The sequence below is a fragment of the Pholcus phalangioides genome, unplaced genomic scaffold (assembly GCF_987345545.1).
Source record: "Pholcus phalangioides strain wild (caught in Gottingen) unplaced genomic scaffold, Ppha-v1.0 ptg000009l_1, whole genome shotgun sequence".
NCBI classification, from domain to species: Eukaryota; Metazoa; Arthropoda; class Arachnida; order Araneae; family Pholcidae; genus Pholcus; species Pholcus phalangioides.
The window spans coordinates 21,237,320-21,260,512 of record NW_028301602.1 but is presented as its reverse complement, the minus strand read 5'-3'; the positions used below and the strand labels follow the sequence as shown (position 1 = coordinate 21,260,512).

General features: G+C 34.2%; 2 protein-coding genes across 5 annotated transcripts in view; one reads left to right on the top strand and one right to left on the bottom strand.

Annotated features, from left to right (window-relative positions):
• LOC149082253 (apoptosis-stimulating of p53 protein 1-like) overlaps positions 1-10,050 on the top strand; it is a 29,226-nt gene extending 19,176 nt beyond the window's left edge. For all 4 annotated transcript variants that reach the window (XM_089235767.1, XM_089235765.1, XM_089235768.1 and 1 more), the window contains 4 exons: positions 2,356-2,489; positions 5,314-5,480; positions 6,245-6,444; positions 9,510-10,050. In XM_089235767.1, the coding sequence (XP_089091893.1) occupies positions 2,356-2,489; positions 5,314-5,480; positions 6,245-6,444; positions 9,510-9,539 (531 nt within the window). In that variant the 3' untranslated portion in view covers positions 9,540-10,050. The remainder of the gene's footprint in view (positions 1-2,355; positions 2,490-5,313; positions 5,481-6,244; positions 6,445-9,509) is intronic.
• Positions 10,051-17,265: 7,215 nt separating this feature from the next.
• mRpL43 (mitochondrial ribosomal protein L43) lies at positions 17,266-23,193 on the bottom strand. The gene has a single exon (XM_089235764.1). The coding sequence runs from the start codon at positions 23,112-23,114 to the stop codon at positions 22,524-22,526; it is 591 nt and encodes a 196-aa protein (XP_089091890.1). The 5' UTR covers positions 23,115-23,193; the 3' UTR covers positions 17,266-22,523.

Genomic DNA, 23,193 nt, shown 5'->3' with positions numbered 1-23,193 from the left:
AATGGAGTTGTCCTGTTCAACCAAATGGGACATTTGGTCATCATGCATACAACCAGGATTTTTTTCAGATGTTATCAGAAAACTCGAGTCTTAATGTGATTAGTCAAAACAAGGCATATATACTCGGGGAAATTTCAGAAAATTAAATTGAATATCAAAGAATTTTTTCAGAAAAGTTCTTATAAAACAGTATACAATGGGCTAGAATCTCACTAATTCAATGCATGTAGAATCAGGGTGTGCCAGATTCAGGGTTGGGTTTTTGGCACGACATGCGTCAAAAACTGGTTTCAAGTGTCAAACTGTCGAAAAACCTAAATGAATGCTTTTGGATGTTTTGAACACAACAGGTGTATAACATGATGACTTACCTTTTTTGCATATTAGAATGCTTAATTTTCAAATGCTAATTTATTGCGAATAGTTAAAACAAAATACCAATTATAATTTGCAATTTTGAATTTTTCGGTGCACAGATTCTAGAACAGATAATACATAATTTTATGGTTCATTTTATCTAAATTATTGATCATCTTTGCTCAATTTACTAAGTCAAATAGAGCTGTTTATTCAAAATATGTGTGATAAGGGATCAGGGTTAGTTTTTGACCTCAGAAACACAGTATTGAAACAGTGAAAAACTTATTGTCAATTTTGTCAAATAGTTTTTCAACCTGATAGATAAATTAAAAGAACACTTTTTTCAGGTAGATTAGAGTTATATTTTGAATTATAATTAATCTGTATAAAATATATATTTCGATATTTTTAATTTTCTGATCTGCCCAAAATTTTATTCCATATTAAAAGTTTTCGTGCAGCATCTGTCAATACACTGACTAAACGAATTTATTCTTACCTAAAAATTTCTTACCTTAGATTGTATAAATTCAGAATTTTAAAGAGTATTTTCAATCAAATCAGAGCTGGCTGGACTTAATATACCCAAAGCATTGTTTTGCACATTTAAATACAGCTTCAGTTGAGAAAACGTTGCATCATATAAATGCCAGTAAATATACCATATCATAGTCAAGCTTAGTTGTTCTTACTTTTGCACTAAGAATGAGTTACAAGAGTTTCTTAAGCGCCATACAAGCCAGCACTCTAAATTAAAGGATATTTGAGTCAGACAATTGAGTATTTTGATTGCTAAATATATTTTACTGTTATGCACAATAAGGATATTCTTTTAAGTATCGGCAATCATCTAGATAATTTAATAATAACAGAAATCAACATTACATATATGACATTTCTTAACACACCTATTTGTTATGAAAAGAGTACAGCATGTTTTTTATATTAATACACATATATAAGCAATTGAAGAAATTTTGGAAGGTCGAGAATCATCTGGAATTGAATAGTTCCATAGTTTTTCCTTTAGCTTTTATGCTGTGCTCTATTCAAATTTTATATTTTCCTAAACATATATTGTAGAAAATAATTCTGTAGAGAATAGAAAAGTATTTCACAATCGTTATTAAGTATATTTAGGGCCTATTCTTTGTATAACACATTTTATATATATATAGCCATTTTAAACATTACATGCAATTAACGTGTATTTCCAATGGAAATTTTTATATTGAAAAACAATATTTGAGGTTTCTGACGTGACAGTTTAAACCATCAAAACTGCCATGCGTCAAAAACCTGCCAACCCTGGCCAGATTACCGAAATCGCTGGATTACTGGAAGTTATTTGAAAAAGCCCATTTAAGTAATATAAAATTCTGTGCAGATGCAGTGGCATGTTTTCCTGTTGCATGCACGAAGGAAATGAACCAGACTAGCACATGTATGGATTATCGAATGACTACTGTACATGTATTTATGGTTTTTTAACATGTTTTTATTACAATACAATGCAAAACAAATACAAGGCCACAACAGGCAAAATGCCCAACAAGGTGGTTGAGAAAAAGATGCCCATAACAAATATGGATATCACATTTCAAAAATACAGCAACCCAATGAGAAATGCAATCATAAAAAGTATATACATGATAAAATATTATACAATACCCATAAAAAAATTTATGGATGTCTTATTACTCTCCATGTGCAGTGGAACCTTAAATTAATCTTTTTTTTATTAGTACCAGTTAAGTGTATTTATCATCACTGATTCCCAACTTTTCTAAATGGAATCGTCTGTCTCCACATGATTTGTTAAATTGGGACTCAACTGTATACAAGTTCTTGTTTTGCATAAAAACTATAATGAAACTTTATGGGGGGGGGGGGGTAATTATTCGCTTCAGTATTTTCCCTGTGAATAATGATTAAACTTTTGATATTTTTCTGATGTATTTATCATTTCTCATTGTTATTAATCATCTTGCACAGGTTCCTAATCCCAGTGCAGCTAATGATGAAGGTATCACAGCCCTCCATAATGCCATTTGTGCTGGTCACTTTGATGTAGTGAAATTTCTTGTTGAGTTTGGCTGTGATGTGAATGCACAAGATAGTGATGGCTGGTAAGTTTGTTATAACTCTTATTTTCCTCTTTTTCTTGTCCTAGAGTTTGTAAACACAGTTTTCTTCTGGTATAAGTTTCCATTTTTCCATGTAAGAATCAGCAGATAACATTCACAAGGAGCTGAAATTATTAGCACAGTAGATCGCGCTTATAACGATCTCACTTAGAATGTTTTCCCACTTAGTACCATTTATTTTTGGGATCCCAACTTTTACTAACACATACAAGAACCTGTTTGGAGCATTTTCCTGCTTGCATTTTTCATGATGGTTTTGAAAAATATTGTCAGTGGGATCCACTACATATATATTCAAGTGCAAAAAAAGATGTATTGCAGTATAGGAGCTCTATTATCAGACCCTTATTTATCAAAAACTCAATTAACCTTTAAGCTGCACAAATAGTCTGAAAAAATTCTTTCTGTATTTATGAGAAAAAATCTCCTTTCCTTCCCTATATCATGAATCATCTGCAATTTAGTATTCCATAATTCTTGATGAGAGCAGTTTGAGGGTTAACCAATGTCTATTTTTCTTAAGGAATATGGAAATTATCCACAGATGTCTAAAATTCTCCCTTGATGAAAATGAAGACTTTTGACTTCTTAAAGGCCATGCTAGTTCACATTTCAGTGACAACAGTGCTTACTTTGTATGATTTTTCAGAGGGCATTGCTTGGTTGGAACAGCAATAACAGTTCAACTCGTAGAAAAAATGTTGTTTAAAAAGAAATGTGATGCAAAGTAGGAAAGCAAAGGATAACTGAATTTTCCATATTGAATGCATAGTTGATTATAATTAGTTTAGAGGGGTGCACAACCTCTGGCCAGTGAAAGGTTTTCCGGTAGAAAAATATCCATACACACAACACAATATATACTTTAGCTAACCCCACTTCCATGATAAAAATTTGGGTAATATTTCTTTTGTGGTATATGCTTCATATTGGGTTGTTGTATTTTGGTTATATTTGGCATCCATATTTTTTATGGGCATTTTTTTCAGCCACCTCATTGGGTAATTTGCCTGTTGTGGCCTTTGTATTTGTAAATCAGGCTAGGATCCTTATAGGATCATCGCCAAAAAGTTGTCAAAAGTAAGCAAATTAGGCATTTATAACTGAAAAATTACCAATTGTGCGAAAGGAAGCACTTCTAATCATAGATTAAACTGTAATATGAGAAAGAAGTGTTTAGTTAGACAAATATGTGAGATGAATAATGACTATATAACTGTTATTTATGACTATAATTGAAATACAGTAAAACCTGTCTTCAATGGAATCTTAAGGGACAAGATTTTTTCCATTGAACACAGGTTTCTCCTTAATAGAGGTTCAGATGACAAATGTGTAAAATTATGTAACAATTTCAAAAAAAATTTAAATAAAATGAAAATAAATTAATTGAAAATTAAGTAAAAAAATAAAATTTAAAAATAGATAAAATAATTATAATATAGAAAGTATATATAATGATTAATTAAATATTTATCACTTGATATGATACATTATTTATTAAAAATAAATGCATATATTTACTTCAACATTACACTATATGCAGTCCGTTAAATGCATTAAATATTCACATTGCAATTAAGACAAAAAAAAATAAAAGCAGTACTGTAAATAAATTTATATTTTTTCCAGTGGTCAATGACAGAGTTTTCTGTATGCAGTTCATACCATTTGCTGCCTAATTTTCAGTAAACAGTTTTGTTTCAGAAATCATACTAAAAATGCTGAGTCATTATGCTGCTATAAAGCAAAATTTCTGCAGTTCAAGGTTTTGACAGCATCTGTATATAAATGTTATAAAACTTCACCATACACTGGTTTTTTCTTCTGGAAACGACAACATTCATTCCATCTCCATAATCTTTTTTTTTTTTGCTTGCTCTAGAGGGTTTTCAATCAGTGTGTCTATATGTCAGGTTCAGTTTGTACATTGTTTATGTTGTCCTCAGCACTACAATCATAGAAAGCAGCTTGCATACATCATTTGGAAATTCAAACTTTGCACTGATTTCTCCTATAGAAAAGCCTGCTTTTCCGAAAGATTTTGTAACAATTTCAGGAAGCACCTACCTTACCACATAGCCATAATTGAAATATTAATATTATTTATAACTATAATGAATTTATACGACAGTTTTTTCATGACTATTAATATATAGTTGTTATTAACAAACAATTAATATTTATGGCTATAAAGATTTAGCTGAATGATTGAATGAATTTATTAATAAATGATTTTTATAATTATGAATATATGACTTACTATGAATATATGAATGACTATTGATTATATGATAATTTTATAGGCCAAGATTTTTAATTAAGAATTAAGATTGTTTTTGTAATTTTTTTAAATTTCAATAAAGAATAAAAATGCATAAAAATAGGACATTTATATTTAAAAGAGTTGGGACATCAAAATTGAGGCAACGTCCCATAAAATGAAAATCGTATGGTTACTATACATACTTGTATATCAGTTTCTAGCCCGCGAGCAGTAGCAATATCGCATATCTGTTCTAGGCAACTTTAAAGGTTGTGCATCCCTGGTTTAGAGGATATTTGACCTTTGAATTGATGCATGTATGATTATCCTGTGATTTAGACTTTATTATGTAAACTTGTTTCAGTTATGTTGAGTAATCAAGGTTTTACTTCGCTGAACAAAAAACTCAACATTTAAACGGTCCTGTTTTCTAGTGCATTTCACATTCACAGAACTGTGCATTTTCTAGCCTATGATATAAAATTTCTTAAGTAACAAAGGAAAGTTGATCATGCATCATTTAAATTAAATTTTTTTCAGGACACCTTTGCATTGTGCTGCATCATGTAACAATTTGCCCATGGTGAAATTTCTAGTAGAGAGAGGAGCATGTATTTTCGCCACCACTCTCAGTGATCACGAGACTGCTGCAGAGAAATGTGAAGAAGAGGATGAAGGATTTGACAGCTGTTCCGAATACCTTTATGGTGATTTTTTAAATTAATATCGTAATTTCTGTCTCTCAAGTTTATCTGAATTTATTTTTGACTGCAATCCATTCCACTAAAATATGTAAGTTACAACTGGTAAATTTTCTATCCGAATTTAATATTTCCAAATTTATTAAATAAATCATTTTTACATTTTTTTGTAATGTAATTGAATAGAAATTTCTAATCCAATTTTCACTTGTTTGTGAGTAATGCATTAATTTTTTTAGAACATAGAACTTAGAACATATTCTTTTTGCTTCATCGCCCTCTTAAAAAAAAATTTTATTCTCATTGACCCCCCCCCCCCAACTCAATCCAACCCATAGGATGTATGCTAAATCCAAAGCTTCTACAGCCTCCCAAACTCTCCTATTACCCCCAGGGGAAACACTCCCTTAGAATGTATATTGTATCTCATTAAGGAAGGAGGTCATTAAGAAATATGAACATTAAATCAAAAAACCTGAAGTTGCATTAAAACAAAATTTAAAATGTTATTAGCTCGGGGAAAAAATTTTAACCCTGCATCTTAATTACTAAGTCGCTAGACATAACAAACCTTAACTTTTTTTTTTGGAGCTAAAAATTTGCAAACTTCCAAAGGCATCAGATTTATTTTTGTTCAGTTAAAAAGAAAAGATTGAGATTATTTTCTTTCATTACAGCTTTCATCAATTTTATGGATTTGTGGGTGCAGTTAGACATTTAATGTCAATAGTGAGAAATTAATACCATCAATTTTTTTTTCCTACCCTCAGGTCTCCAAGATAGCATGGGCATTGTGAATGACGGTATTGTTTTCGCTGTATATGATTATGAGGGTCTCAATCCCGATGAGCTATCGTTCAGAGAAGGAAGCAGCATTAAAATCCTCAGGAATGGCGATGAACAAGAAAGCGAGTGGTGGTGGTCCAGGCTCAATGATCAAGAAGGATATGTTCCTAGAAATTTGTTTGGGGTGAGTGAATGAATTTATTCAAATTTTGATGATCAGTTGCCCTTGTTACTCATACATTTTTTATTTTAATGCATTGTTGGCTGGAAATGTGGGGGGGGAGAATGTTTGTTTTGCAAGCATGGGAGCTGGTAATTGTGCGCAGATGTATGGTTTATTTTCATGTCATTTAGCTGCAATACAATGGGATATATACAAGGATGTTTTTTACAGTATTAATTCAATAAAACAGCATTTCTCAACCTCTGGTCAGTGACAATCGCAATTCAATTGTTTTAATTGATACTCGTAATATTCTTATAGGTTCAAATGAAAATTATACTTAAAGTAATCATCTCTTCGAATTGAATGTTGTATGTCTTCCAACAAAATACGGGATATCGGTAATGAAAGCCAAAAAAATTCAATTTTCAACAAATTTGCTAATTGGTGCTAAAATTACCAAAGTGCTGCTAAAAATCACAGTAAACAAAAATGTATTTCACAAAAAAAAAAACACGTTCATCATGACTGTAGGTGTCCATATTCATTCAGAAAAATCGAGATCTTGAATACAGCAAAATACATTACAATCGACACTAAAAACATTGTCATTTTTAATCACCACACAAAATAAAGTGTTCCAGACTCTGCCACAAAAGAAGAGATCTCAGCAACAGTATAAATCTAGTGGCAAAGTTCTGGCGTTAATTCATTCATTGTCATAATCACCAATTGTTTATGAAATGCCTGAAAAAATTACTAATGAGTGGTAAATTAATGGCTTTTGGAAATTGTAATAAAATTGAATGTAATGTTATTGAAAAAAGTGTTGATAAACATATGTATATTAGTTGTAGCCGTAAGTGTCATAGTGATACAATATATAATTTATAGCAAGGGTGTACAACCTTCGGCCCACCAAGGAGTATAATTTGGCTTAAGAAAGGTTTTGCAATAGAAAAGTATCAATATATATGCATAACAATATGTACCTAAGCTGACTGTATTTCTTTGATGAAACAAAAATACTGGAAAAACCAGTTATTGCCATAAAAGATGTCAAAAGTGTAAGCAAAGTTGCCATCTCTGCAATCACAGAAAAATCACCGATGATGGAAAGAGCTTCTGCAAATCGCAATGTAATCCACAAAAAATTGTTAGTTTTGCAAATATGCAAGATGGATATAAGGATATTTAGGACCAAAAAATAACTTTATAAACTAATAGATTGATAATTATAGTTACGACTATTATCCTAATCCTCGATTTCAGTAAAGAATAAAGCCTTTAAGAAAATAAAAACAAAAATAAGCTTCATTAAAAACATTTTTATAAAAAAAAAAGTGAGAATGTCAAAATTAACAGGAATGTTCTGTAAAAGGTTGGCCAGCATGTATATGCCAGTTTGTGGCCTGCAGACCGAAATGCTCGTGCACTCCCCCTTATTTATTTATAGCTTTTGAAAATTATCTTCATTCATTATTTTTTGGTAAAAGTATATTCCCTTCACAAAATAAACTTCATAATTTGAAGAAGAAAAAAATCAATAATTGAATTAAAGTTGAAACAGATAAAAATACAGAAATGTCCTTTAAAATACAGAACCCATAGTTACTTTGTTCATGTTGTGAGTGTTGTTGAATGTTTGTTGAATTGTTTCAGACATTTTACTGGTCCTTGGTTACATTATATGCTAGGAAATACACACACACAAAGTATAAAATAATAAAGGAAATGGTGGATACAATGTGTATAGCTCATTCTGAAATATTTAAGGTTCTACTATACAAATGGAAAATGTGTGGGAACTGGTGTGGGATTCATTTAAATAATATTCATTTTCATAAATATTAAGCCCTGCATAATTATTATTGTTATTATTGACGTAAATATCGATTATGTGATATTTTAATCGAAGTTAAAGATATTATTTATTATGTAAGCTGAAAAAATTATGTGAGAAGATTCTTGGCATTTGTAGGAAATTCTAAGGGTTAAAATTAAATAATAAAAATTCATTAAACATAATTATTTGAAATTTTATTATTTAAATTTAATGCAAATGCATTTTAATGCACATACTATCTTTGTTAAATATTTGTTTATGTATTTTTACAATAGATGGCAGCAAATTCCTTCTGGATGAGAGAAATATCCCCGTCCAGTTTTTAATATATAATAAATCTTCCACACCCGATATATTTTTTAACCTTCAATTTTTTTTTCAACTCCTGGCAGCACGTCGACTGAATATTCCACAGCTTTTACTATTTCCAACATTGATTAATTTTTAGCTTGTTTGTTAAGGTAGTTTTCATTTCTATAGTTCAACAAACGTCCATGGCAAAGATATTTTTCAACAAACTTGAAGGTTGTCTCCTCTGGCCACTTCACCATCCAATATTTCCGCGGAATTCTAGCGAAACTAGTTCATGCATGAGATCAAAATGAAATCCGTGAGAGAGCAAAAAAACCCCTCCAAGAGCAGCAGGTCACGCCCACTGGCGCATGCGCATAGGTCTACTTAACTGGAAAAAATAGAACCGTTTTTATTTCACTTACCCACTAAATCACTTGCCAACTAAAGCAGTGTAAACAGCCCTTTAGATTCATTACGAGCAGGAATTCTGAGAAAATTAGAATAGACCAATCGGATGCCTTTTTTTCGCAAGCACTCAATCAGGACACTGCATTAGTCTTACACGCAGCCTCTCTGAACAAGCGTACCCTTTTCCACTGAGCAACCATGAGTTAAGATTTGGATATCCAACCCAAGTGGGATCTTCTGTCAGTATGATTAGTAGTTCAATATTTTTTCCTCTGAAGACAACATTCATTGTGTATGTGTTGAAATGCATTAGAAGTTTGTGTACTTGCTTTATTCTTTGGTGACTTTTTAATATTCTTGGGTAAAGTTGATCTACTCTTCTTTTTTTTATAACCAATGTAAACAAAAAAAGCATTTTATGCTTGGCTTTTCTTGTTTTGTGGAAAATGAAAGTTTTTACAAAAAAAAAAAAATGAGCAGCTAAAAGATTTGAACATATATATTCGTTTTTAAAAATGTATTTTTGTTTGTTCAACAGTTATATCCAAGGATTGCCAAAAAGGATTGAGATCCTGCAAAAAAATGTACTATTGAAGTGGTGCCAAGACAACTGTCTCCTAATCCCCCCCCCCCTTTTTTATATTCCTTCGTGCCTTTTAGTGCCATCTGTTTTTAAATAAGGGTAGCGAAAAAAAGAAATTTATATAAATGTCAGTTTATTTTTAGCATGTCATATTTTGAAGCATATTATATATTTTTTCCCAATCAATTTATTCGCTCAAAATTATATATCGCATGAATGAGGAAGAGAAATGTGAAAAGAAAAATTAAACAAATATTGATGTTTTCCCCACTCTCAATATGTACATCAATCTGGAAAAAAAGAAGAAAAATCATGCAAACTGCTCAGAAAATCTGATTTTCCTGCCTCAAAACTTATTCATTGTCGAAGTGAAATAAACGATTGTCTATTTTTAATGAAAGTGCACTTTTTTTAGCACTGCCTTATGCCTGCCATACACGAGTGCCTTGATTAGTTTTTTTCAAATAAATTGCATGTTTTTTTTGTTGTGTATTAATTTATGTGTGCTATCAATTTATTATGTCAAAAAAAAAAACTATTACTACATTCAAAAAGTTCCAAAACTTATTTGATTATAAAAAAAATGAATGCAGATAGAACCTATTTGGTGTTTTTGAAGTAACTACCCTGTACAATTTTATGAATTTTGTCATTGTTCGTACAAAGATGTAAATGCAGATTGTAAGCCTTCTCCTCCAGTGCCTTTACGCTGCTCTTCTTTGAAACCTGAGGATTGTTGCCCTTAAGCAAATTCTTTATCCAAGGAAAAAGTCACAGGGGCTTCAAGATCAAGGGAATAAGCTGTTTGGGGAAGTATCGGAATGTGTTCGACAGGTAAATCTTATACCATGGGCCTGTAAGCCAGCGTATTATCATGATGAGCCCTCACAACTTGGCTTTCCAATGATCTGGACGCATTTGTCACACCAAATTATGCAGACATTTAAGGACTCGTAGGTCCCTCCTGGTGTCAGATTATCTGTCAAAACATTCCGAAACTTTTACAATCAGTTTATTCCCGTGATCTTGCTCTGTGTACCTTTTTCTTCAGGTAAAGAATTGGCTTAAAGGGCAATGATTCTCAGGTTCCAAAGTATAGCAAACAGCGACTAAGATATTGGAAGATGTGAGACAATAAAAAGGCTTGCAATCCGTATTTACATCTTTTTATGAACGATGCCAAAAATACATAATTGCTCAGGGTAATTACTTTGAAGGAAACACCAAATAAGCAGGTTCTATCTGCACACATTCTTCTGTGATAAAATAAGTTTCAGAACTTTTGAACATGATATACAAGGGTGTCTTGTAAGCGCTAACGCAGGCTTTGTAGAGCTACGATTCAAATTTAAAAAATGTTCAAAAGCATTCACAAAAATTACCTTGTATTAGTTTTAAGAGTGAAAATAGTGTCTCAAAATATAAATTTTTTTTATAGTCCCCTTGTCCTGCCTCTTGAGGCTCGCAGAAAAAATTCCAGGTTTCCAAGTGCAATATTCACTAAGATACTTGTATTCAAAAATTGAGAAAAATTACGAAAGAACAAACTAATGGCAACACTCTTTTCCCTAATTTTTAAATTCAAATATCTCAATGAATATTTTGTACTTAAAAACTCTGAATATATATTTTTTTTTCCTATTGCCCTCAGGAGAGAGATACAGGGCAACAATTTTTTAATTTGAAGTTACAGGACAAGAGATCATATAAAAAATTTTATTTTGTGACGTATTTTAACTTCTCAAAACTAGTAGCATAATTTAATGTATTTTCAGCATTTTTTAAATTGAAATTGTACCTCTGACATAGTTGACGAGATAAAGGTTGCATTAGCACAAGACAACCTCTATATTTGATTAACAGCTTGATGAGAGTTATCCTCGCTAGAGACCCACTCGAAACTTGATGGTGTGCTCCATTCACTCTGAATACGCAGAATCATAATTCTGAAAGACGCTATATTAAGGGGTGTCACAACCTCTGAGGCTTCAAAAAGTTTAAAAAATATTTCATGCAATTGAAAATAATTTTTCAAGTCAAGTGCGAAAAATTTCATATCAATCGATTCTTCCAAAATACACTGATGCCAAAAGTCATGGGATACCCCCCCCCCCCTTAATATTGCTGCACTTTGCCGGGTAAAAGGAGGTCCCACACGATTATAAGAGGTATCCCATGACTTTTGGCACTTCAGTGTAAAACAGAAGTAATGGATGACGGTGTAAAAGTATCCAAAATATAAACTTTGAACATCTAGAGAACCACAATGCAGTTTTTGCATTACATACCCTTCCCTATCTAGCATTAACCATCTACTGGTGCGAATGTGCTTTAAGCCACGACTTTTGTGTAGATTAATTACAATTTTGCTTTCATTGTTATAAAGCTTATGCCCTAAGGAGCTAACTTTGAACATGTTTTTCTCTGATCTAATTTATGATGGTTTGCAGCACATCCGTAAGATGAACAAAAAGTACTGTACGAAAGTCTGAAATTTTGTAGAAATTTTTATTCGGCATGTATATATATATTGAAATAAATTTGATTGGCTAATGGAGAGGAAATATTTTTAAATGTTGAATTCAAATTTTTGAAATTTTTTCAATCTTTTAAAACTCAAAATTCTAACAAATGGTTAGATATTCACATTTTCAGTTTATTTTAGAGAGATGTATCAATATTCCTACAAAATTTCAGAAATTTTGGGATCCTTGTTTTTTTTCTAAAGCATTTTCATCTTTACTTCAAAAAATGAAAAACAGATAGCAGCATGAACACGAAACAAGAGCAACTCAACAACATAAATATGCTAGAGAAAGACATACACTCGGAGCACACATTCTTCAACACGTGCCGATTTGGAAGGAATTCAGTAGAGGAATGTGTATGTACGGTTAACACTAGAAGGGCCACTGGCAGTCATTTTGACTGCTGCTCATGGGCGGAGATAGTGTCAAATTTGAAGTCGACTGATCTAATGTATATACGAATTGACATCATCGTGCCCCCCCAAACTTCCAAGTCTATCTCCACCTATGCTGCTGCATCTTTTTAGTGCAATATATTTAACAAACTTTTACAATAAAAAAAAAAATCACAAGCACTATCTCATATGGTTAATTTTGAAATTTGTTTTCTTAAGCATACAGGGTGTCCATAAAATGACTTCCAACTTTAAATATAAAAATTCAGAAGGCAACTGTAGGAAAGATTTACCATGAAAGAGAAAGAAAAACATTGCATTTACTCCATTTTGGTGCACACCTTATATGTATGTCACGGTCTTTTTTTATTCACACTACAGTCGACCCCCATATCAGCGGGGAAGGGGGGTTGCCAACACTCAGAAATAATCATGCACGTGTTTTGTTTACAAAATTTGAGTTGTACGTGTTTAGGATGGCTCATTTTTCTAGTGCTACTGATAATGTTTTGAAAAGACAAAAAAAAAAATGAAAATTACAAAAAAATTTGATATATTGATTATATTAAATGCTTGGAAGAAAGTAAATCAATTGTTGCTCGCCATTATGGAATCTACGGTGAGATATATCAAAGAAAAAGGAATCTGAAATTCAATCACAGCCGAGGCTGTAGCTGCACTTATGGCAGCGAAAACTTTGCGTTGCCTACGGGATACATGTGTTTCCTCGTGCATAAAATGCTGTTTTTTGGGTCAAGACTGCCACAGAAAAGGTATTCCATAATATATATTATAAAGGAAAAAAACTTTTACTCCTGTCTCTATAAAGGAAAAAGCTGGTGAAACGTCTATTTCATCAGAACTTTATGCAAGTCAAGGTTGGTTTCATGGGTTTGAGAAACGATTTGGATTACGCAATGTAAAAAATCACTGACGAAAATAAAAAATTTCCAAAGAAATTATAAAAGACATTGTCATGTTAGCGAAACAAGTGGGGGGAGAAAGGTTCAATGATATGGATATAGAAGTTGAACAGCTAAAAAAATTAATAGCAATTCACAGAGGCATTAACCGAAGAGGAATTGATGCAGCTGAGTGACTGCTACTGAAGCTGTACCAGATGAAGATCAAGATAATGTAGAACAGTTCACCATGTGTAACATAGCGGAAGGGCTTCGCAAGTTCAAATCAGCAATAGATTATTTTCAAGACAGTCTATAGTACGTTCTTCACGTGTAGAAAAATTAGTAGAGGAAGCTTTATATAAAAAAAAAACTCCAAAATATACTTGATGATATGAAGAAGGAGCGGCAAACAGAAATCACAATGTTCTTTCAGAAAACTTCTCCACCCTCTTTTACATATCCTACCCCAGCGTAAGAGCATCATGGGCCCCCGGGCCAAGTGGTTTTTTTGAGGCCCTACCTTGTAAATTCCAAAAAATTTCAATCGGATTTCATTTTTTGTGAGGCCCCTCTTTTCTTGAGGGCCCATGCGTTAAGACGGCGCTGCTTCTCCTGATGTTCAATAAACGAGATATACAAAAAAAATTCTATGGTTTCGGTTATCCGTGGTCATCTCCGGAACGTAACCCCTGCGAATACGGGCCGACAGTATTCAGTTGTTCGCACATGCTATGAATGGCAACATATATTACTATGCCACTGTAAATTTATGCTATTGAAATTTAGGGCATTATTAAAATTTCATGTCACAAATAAATTTATAAAGGATATACAGTTTAAAAAAAATGTTTCTTTTCATCAATATTATCTGATTCAGAGAATAGTCACTTCCGGAATCACTACATTACTCTTTCGGGTGTGAATATAATATAAATTATGATCTTCGTTGTAAGAGTCTGCATCGTAAATCTCCTCGGCCTCAGATTTATTATAAGAAATATCATTATTTTGTTCTAATACATCCTTCTAAGAGCCATTTCTACACACTGAATGAACCTATGTTTCCTAGGAAGCTTTCAAAACAGATGGTGGCACGCAGAGTTATGCCAGGTGAACGATCAGGGAAAACAAAAAACACTTTCCTGAACTTTAATAACAGAGGATATACTGTAGCTAAATATGATAGTGTTTTGATTGTGGATACATACTGTCCCTGCCAATAGACATTTTCGATTGCCTAGTAATACGATGCAACAAATATATATATAGCATTATTATTATTTTTCTAATGGGTATGTTACTCCTGAATATATGTTGTGTTATGTGTGCCGTCTGGGAATAAACCTAAAAACAAAAGTATATATCAACGCCCATCACCACAAAAAGAAAACAATTTGCGTATAGCAGTCAAAATGACTGCTCTTGGTCGTTCTAGGTATAAAGGTCGATATCTCCCCCCGAGAAAAAACTTCAATATCTTCAAATTTTCGTACACAAAAGGAAATGCAAAAATAATAAAAAGTCACCAAAAATTACGCTTGCGTCACGCCGTCAAATACTGTTGAGTTTATAGTGTTTTCAATATCGAAAACCGTTAAAATGACTGCTACAGCCGTTCTAGTGTTGAGCGGTAATGGTACCGCATTAAAAAGTGACAAATCATTGTAAAGGCACATAGCATGCCTAAAACGCATTGCTAGGGAACCACAGAAACTAAAATAAACATTCCGAAAGTGATTGTTGAGGCCCAAAAACCATTGTTGCCCATTTTGGGCATTTGCCCTACTCTTACGAACTTTTAAAGTAGCCGATAGTTCAAGTCGAGTCCCATTTGGTATACATGCAAATTTGTGGTGACGATCGATCAAAATTGTAGATTTGTATAGAGAACACACCCACAGAAAATCAATTTTATATATATACCTATATATATGCAAAATTGATTTTCATATATTAAAATTTAAAACGCCTTCTTGGAATCGTTACTAAAAATAGATTCCTCTATTTAGCGTGGTGTAGAACACAAGCTTGGGGAAAATGTAGACTTCTTTTTTTTTGCAATTATCGATCACACATTGAAGGCGTCGAGTACAAATTGCAAAGAAATGTAAGGATCGTGCCTGTATGGCATGGCACCTTAGAGGAGAAATAGGAAAAATAATAAATTTATTCTCGATGCATGGCACCCTCCGAAATACATTTCTTGCTACGGATCTGCAAGGGATTAACTAAATAGTCAATGGTACATTGGAAGATTCAAGAGCGATGTTTGTAAGTACGAAAGACATGGAAACTGAATATTGATGAGAAAAAAAAATAAACAATAGGGTTTTGTTGAAGGAGACAAATAAAAGAAAGAAAAAAGATCGAAAACTAATCTAACAGACAACAATGAAACAAATCCATGGTTAGAATCCGCAACAAAGGAAACAATAATCTACGGTGAGGTATAAATAGCGAAAACGCTGTTAGAGGAGTCAGGTTGGAATTGGCGAAAAAAGGAAACTTTACACGGAGAGAGATATAGATGGCATTTTTCTCAGCCAGAGATATCAAGGAAACAGTTATTTTCCGGATATTATGCTGAGGTGAGCTCGGAAAGAAAAGTCATCACGTCTCCGCCGGGACTCGAACCCAGGCCCTCTTGCATACCGGGCAAGTGTAGATGGTAGCATGCTTGCCCGGTATGCAAGAGGGCCTGGGTTCGAGTCCCGGCGGAGACGTGATGACTTTTCTTTCCGAGCTCACCTCAGCATAATATCCGGAAAATAATTGTTTCCTTTACACGGAGAGTTGTTCTTTGTACTGGAAATTGTAGAACGGACAGTGTACATTTGTACCTGTTGAACTATAGGAGCGTATCCTTGTTTGGCTCCCAGTTTTTATTCGAATGGTTGAGGGTAAATGTTAGTATTGACACAATCCCCCTACACTTTAACAGATCTCCCGATCAGAATGATGCAGGCTGGATTCTGGACATTGTAACAACGATCTTGTACACATAAGAAATGTTTCCCTCTTCGTGTCTATTCTCGCCCGATTATAACAAATATCACTTTTCTTGCAAAAATATATATCAGTACTTTTTTTTTTTGGATGAAAAAACACTGTAGAATATGTTAGCTTTGCTCCTTAAAAATGTTTTTGTGTTTTTAACTGAATAAATTATCTCACCTAAAAATAGCGGTTGTCAACTTTTTTTTAACTCGTTCTTTTTTTTAACTAATCCCTTTTCAATCAATCATTTCTACGGCAGAGCCCTGTTTGACTCGAGGAGCCCTTGTGAATAATTTTCAGAGCCGACTCCTGTAGATCTATTTTTTTATTTATCAAATTTACTGATTTATTTTCTCAAGTTCCCGCGGAGCCCCTGAGAAGTGCACAGGTTGAGAACCGCAGTCAGAATATTGTCTGGCAGCAATTCTTTTAAAACGTTAACCATTTATATTTTCTCTAGCTGGTGCATGAAATATGTTTGCTGTAAACATCCGAATTTGATGACTAGTTTCATTTCTGTGACTTTCTATATTTTCTATAGAAGATGGCAGCAAAGATATTTATCAGACATCTATCGCCCGCACGGGAAATTGCCACCACAGGAAATCCTTATACCGAGCACCATTCATTTGTGAGAGGTATGAAAATCCGTTTGGAACTGGAACTGTCGAATCATAAAAATATTACTGCAGCAGTGCATTTGCGCATTTAAATTTGATTTTCTTTCAAGTTATTTTTAATTAATTACATTCTTTTTAACTTCGCGTTATTTTTTAAAAATAATTTTACAACTGAAAGGTTGAGGGGAAAATGGTTTCAGTCCATAAAAAATTATGAACTTTATATTATCCTGAAAAAAAAAAAAATCAGGAGACGAAAAACAAAGTTTTTCTTTAAAAAATCTGGTTTAATTACAATGTTAGAAACTTTATTTTAATTTTATATCATGATACATTATGTAAAACTCAAACCAAACTATTTTTAAAAAGGAAATAAAAAATGGTTATATATACACTGCTGGCCACCGTAAATGCAAGACCCTGAAGGAAGCATGCAAATAATATGAAATTTACAACATGCATTAGCGGAGGTGAGATATGCAAATGATTAGAATTTCAGCGCAGACGCACATCACGCGCGCCTGTGGCGCCACTTCAAAGCGCTATTTAAGGCTTGGAGATTTCGACGATTTGAAGTACGGCAATTGTGTTTTTCTTGTGGTTTTTTCAAAAAAAACGATCAATTATGCCTCGTAGAAAACAGCGATCATCTTTTGATCAAGTATACGAGTTCGACTGAGGAAGGATAGTGGCCTACCGAGATTGTGGATTATCTTTCAGGGAAATCGGTAGTCGTGTTGAACGAAACTAAACAACTGTAATGCGGATATGTGATCGTTGGATGCAGGAGGGTACGATGGACCGACGTGTTCGATCGCATCCACCTCAGTGCACCACTTCACGTGATGACAGGCGTATTGTGCATATGGCAGTGACGGATCGCTCAGCCACATCACGAACCATAGTACAGCACATTGTCTGTACCGCATCATCCAGTGTCTGCGCGTACCATTCGACGCCGTTTACAGCAGAGTGGTCTGTCCGCAAGACGTCCATTGCTTCGTCTACCCTTGACGCAGAACCACAGACGTCTCCGCCGCCAATGGTGCGATGAAAGAAGGATGTGGACGGCACAATGGAATGAAATTGTCTTTACTGACGAGTCACGCTTCTGTCTGCAACACCACGATGGTCGGATTCGAGTCTGGAGACATCGTGGAGAGAGGATGCTGAACAGCTGCGTTATGTACCGCCACACTGGTCCTGCACCGGGTATTATGGTATGGGGCGGTATTGCTTCCCTGGCCAGCTCGCTCTCCGGATCTTTCGCCGATAGAAAACATGTGGTCCATGGTTTCTCAACGATTGACCCAGATTATATCCCCAGCTGCCACACCAGATCAACTTTGGCAACGCGTGGAAGCTGCTTGGTCTGCTGTACCCCAAGAACACATCCAAAGTCTCTTTGAATCAATGCCGAGGCGTGTGGCAGCGGTGATCTCCAACAATGGCGGCTACTCTGGCTACTGATTTTGGCAGGAACCACACTTCACAGAAGCCAGCTTTTGAACTTTTGCCAGCTTTTAAATTTAATCATTTGATGCTTGGTCAACATGTTATCTACAAAATAAATATTGTTGTGATATCTCTTGTCTTTCTTGGTGTTGCAATTTGGGTGGCCAGCAGTGTATATACACACGCACACAATTTTTTTTTTCTTGGCTTCACCTTCCACGAACATGTTTGAGCAGGATTCTGAAACCGAACACATACACATTGCACAAAATTTGAATAATTATGGTATTTGATCATTGTATGATGAATTAAGTTAAAAGTAGATAAAACATTATTGGTGGTTAGAGTCCAGAAAAATATTCAGTGAAAATTTTTTTTATTGTCATTTATACACTCCAAGTATATGTCATAAGGCTGCTCATCACTTTCACGTCCCTCCCACATAAAGTTTTTTTAAAAGAGTTATTGGCCTATAGTTCTTAGCTTCCTCTCTAGATTTTTCAGCTTTTGGTAAAACTTTTATGGTTTTTTTTACGATATTTTCGAACAATATATTAGCTGAAGAAGCAAGTTCAAAGTGGAAGTGGCAAGTTCAAAGTATGGATATAATACCATTCCATTGGGAGTTAAGAGTTTAATTGATTTGGATGTTAATTCATCGTAAGAAAAAAAAGCTGTTGCATCTAGAGGAATATTTGTTGACAAAAAATTCCGGACCTCCAAATGTGTTTTGTCAAAAAAGTTTTGAGACAGTCTCATTTGGAGAAAATTGTTCTTTGTACACATTAACAAATTCATCTGCTTTTCCTGTGTCATTATTGAAAATTAAATTGCCTGATGAATTTCTGATGGGAGGCATTTTCTGTTTACTGTGTTTTAATTTATGAAAAATTTCATACAGACTACCATCTTCCAGGCTGGCTTCCTCTAACCATTGCGAAAAAAAAATTGATTTAGCATTTTGCTTATTTCTCTTTCGACCTCCCTTGCTTGTCTGTTATATTGTTGTCTGTAAAAGGAATCTCTCGTTCGCTGCCAAATTTTTCTTAATCAGTTTTTCATCTCTATCTCCTCTTTTAACCACATAGGAAGACCAAGTGGATTAGGATTTGCTATTTTTTTAGTTGTTGCTTCTTTCACTGCCTCTTGTACTAACTCTGTTATCGCTTTAACCAAATTTTCTGCTTCCTCTTCAGTGAAGGAACTTGGAACCAAGATGGGACATTCTTGTAATTTGTATTGATTAAGTTTAAATTAGTTTTTTTTCATTTTTATGGCCGTGTGTAAGATATCAAAGTCCAAAATTATCTCCACCGGCATATGACCTGAGTCCAATGCATTTAGTACCTTCAACATATGTATTTAACCTTTCGGATAGCATGATGTTTAAAATGTCTCGTTTATAACTGGAGTTTCTGTGATAAAAAGTCAGCTCTTCTGATACATGCACCATGATTCTTTGTTCACCACAAATTTTTTTTAGCATTTTGCCCTGTCTATTGTGACTCTTACATCCAAAAGATAAATCTTTACAATTTACTAAATTATAGGACTAAAATGTCCTTTAATTTAGCAGTGCTGATTGCATATGATGCTAAAATACAGCTCTTATAACTTATTCCAAGTGAAAAAGTAAAAATGATAACATTGACAATAAGTTTTTGACTGTTTTAATACTGAGTACCTTTCTGAGATCAAAAACTAACCCTGTGATTTCCTATCACATATATTTTGAATAAACAGCTTCATTTTGCTTAGTAAATTGAGCACAGGTAATCAGTAGTTTAGATAAAATGGACCATAACATTATATATTAACTGTTTCAAACTCTTTTGTATGTTGAAATATTGGAAATTGCAAATTATAATTAATATTTTGTTTTAATTATTGTAATAAATTATTGTCATTTTTAAACACTAATTTAAATAAAATTTTACTAAAACGTTACACACAAAAAAATAAGTTACTCATCCTGTTATCAACCTATTGTGTTCAAAATATTATCCAAAAGCATCCATTAAGATTTCTGACTGTTTAAACCAGTTTTTGATACTTGCCATCATTTTCGACGTCAAAAACCCAACCCTGATTTGGATGGCATTACCTCTATCTACAGGAGAGAGATCTGTATTTAATGGCGAGCTTCAAAAGCTGAGAATCGAAAAAAGTCAACAAAATCTACCAAAATTACATAAACGAATGCAGATTTCAGTGATTTATTGCAAACAATAGACTAAATTTCTAACTAAATAGACATAATAGACTAAATTTCTCCTAAACTGGATCACTGATATAGTTTATTGTAGGCTTTCTAAAGCTGGTGCAGTGCATAGGCACAGGAACCTACAGGCTGAAGCACTTTGAGCCTTGAAGGCTCTCCCCAAATAAAGACATATGATGCACCTTCTCTCTCCTGCGTACACGTTTGAATTCCATATACATACAGGACACAAGCAGCAACTTTCAGCCCTCCCAATGTTTTCTGCTGTCTGCGCCTCTGGTGCAGTGGACAAATATTTTGGTAAATTTGATCGATTGTAGCTAGAAGGGTGTTTGCATAATTAGGGGTGAAGAAATTTGGAAACAATTTGATTTTGAAATTCATCAATCTTTCAGAGACTGTAACTCACCATTAAACCTAGATATTTCAACGAAACTGGTGTCATGTTATAGAATTTTTTTCTTCTCTTTCCAAATATGTGCTTAGTTTGCATGTAGATCTCTCAAAAACTTCACAAATTCAGATTTTTTTTTTTTTCCGACTAAACACATTTTTTTTTCCGAAGTCCACCGTAACTCGAAAACAGTTCGAGATAGACCAGAGTCGGTAGGATGTTCATGTTATAACTTGGCTCGTCTATCGCCTCATTTCGTTTGGCAGAACATGCCATGTTCACCATGTATATAATGTGTATCCTGTTTTCTGTAGGCCCATCTTGTTGTTTTTGGGATAGAGAATGAAGATTGCATCTATTACTCTTGTAAACACACTATGACACTAATACATCAACTCAAAAATAAATGATGAAATGATCATTTTTCATAGACTCATTAAATATGGTTTTTGATCACTTTGAATTAGTTTTTGACATTTTGAACCACTTCCCCTCAGTACAGATGCAGTACAATCCAGACCACCAAAGCAATATAACCCAGATCGCCACAGTGACGCTAGTAATGTGGGCAGGGCAGTCTTAAGAGCATCATTGGTCCCGGGGCCAAGTGGTTTTTCTGAGGCACTGCCTTGCAAATTCTAGAAAACTTCAACCAGATCTAATTTTAATCACAAAACTTTTCTCTTGAAGCCCGGGCCGTGCCCATGCGCTACGACGGCAATGAATGCGGGCACTTGAAATGGTGTCTCCTTTTGTGTAATAGCATCATTTCATTTTCTGTTGCCTAAACGTGTCATTGACTTGTCTCACTAGGATTATGTTTCCGTCAGGTTGTATTTTTTCAATATATTTATTCTTATTTTTTTATAACTTCTGCCCTTCTGTTTTCAGTATCGTAAAGAAATATCATTATTTTAGTTTACTATTATTTTAAAGAGTCTGGATACCTAGAGTGACTTGTGCTCGGATTATTTCGAAGAGAGTACGGGTTTTATTTTTTTCATGCTGAGAAAATTTATTTGTAATATTATTGTTGATTTCCGCTTTTGTTATGTTTTCTACGCTGGTAGTTTTTTTCCGGTGTCCGTAATCAGTCACAGCCTTGGCAATTTTTCCTCGAGGCCACAGACGTGTTTAGCATCAAAAAAGTAAGTCGCCAAGGGATCTGAATTATGCTGCATCTGTTCCATTTATTTTAAATATATCTTAATATTTATTTGTGCATTGACAAGTGTATCATATTTAAACACAAGACTCCAAATTTTCTAAAAACATGGGTTTCTATTACAAAGTCCCATTGCAAAAAAAAAAAATCAATGTTGTTTAAGGAGGGGAGGGGCGAGAACCATAGCTGGTTAATAGCTACAGCTGAGTGGATAAGGGTGAAGTTTTAACGATATCAAAGGCCAAGGGGATAATAATTCGCTACAATCATCATAACCATCTCCAATGATTCATCCTTTCATTTCACTACTTTTCACATCCTCGCCAGCCACATCATCCGATCCAGTTGATTCCTCATCCCCGACACCAAACGTCTTAGAGAGTTCCAGCACTTGTTCCGTCGCCGACGGGAAGAACGTCTTGGCTTCGGATAGCGACTGATCTGGCAACGGAGTCACATTCAGCAAGGACGGCTTGTTGACATACGGTGTCCACACGCCCTGGATGCTCGGGTGGTAAGTCTGCTGGTGTTTGATGTACCGGGCGATCGGAAGACCGGACCTCATCCGAAGATACTCGACCCATTTGACGATTTCGTCCCTCGACTTACGTGGGAAAGATTCGTAAGCCGTTTGGCCGTTCAAGTATTCGGCGGTTATACTCGGTATACTGATGTAACGTGGCTTCAGGTATACAACCACGCCGGGATTCTCTCGCACGAAGTCCATCAGGTCTTTCTCGATGTACTCCCTCAACCCGTTACATGAGCCATGATTCTTACAGAACTTTATAGTCATACGCTTCAGCTGGCATATATAGCGACCCGCCCCATTGTGGAGCACGGATTTTATGTAAGTACTCGGAGACATAGAATTGGCCATGTTTCTTTTTCTTCGGGTATACAAAATAATCGACGGCTTTCACAGGTCTGCTGCTCAGGGCACCATTCGTTTTGTTTAC

Coding starts and splice junctions, on each gene's coding strand:
- mRpL43 (XM_089235764.1), bottom strand. CDS start 23,114: ATGGCCAATTCTATGTCTCCGAGTACTTACATAAAATCCGTGCTCCAC.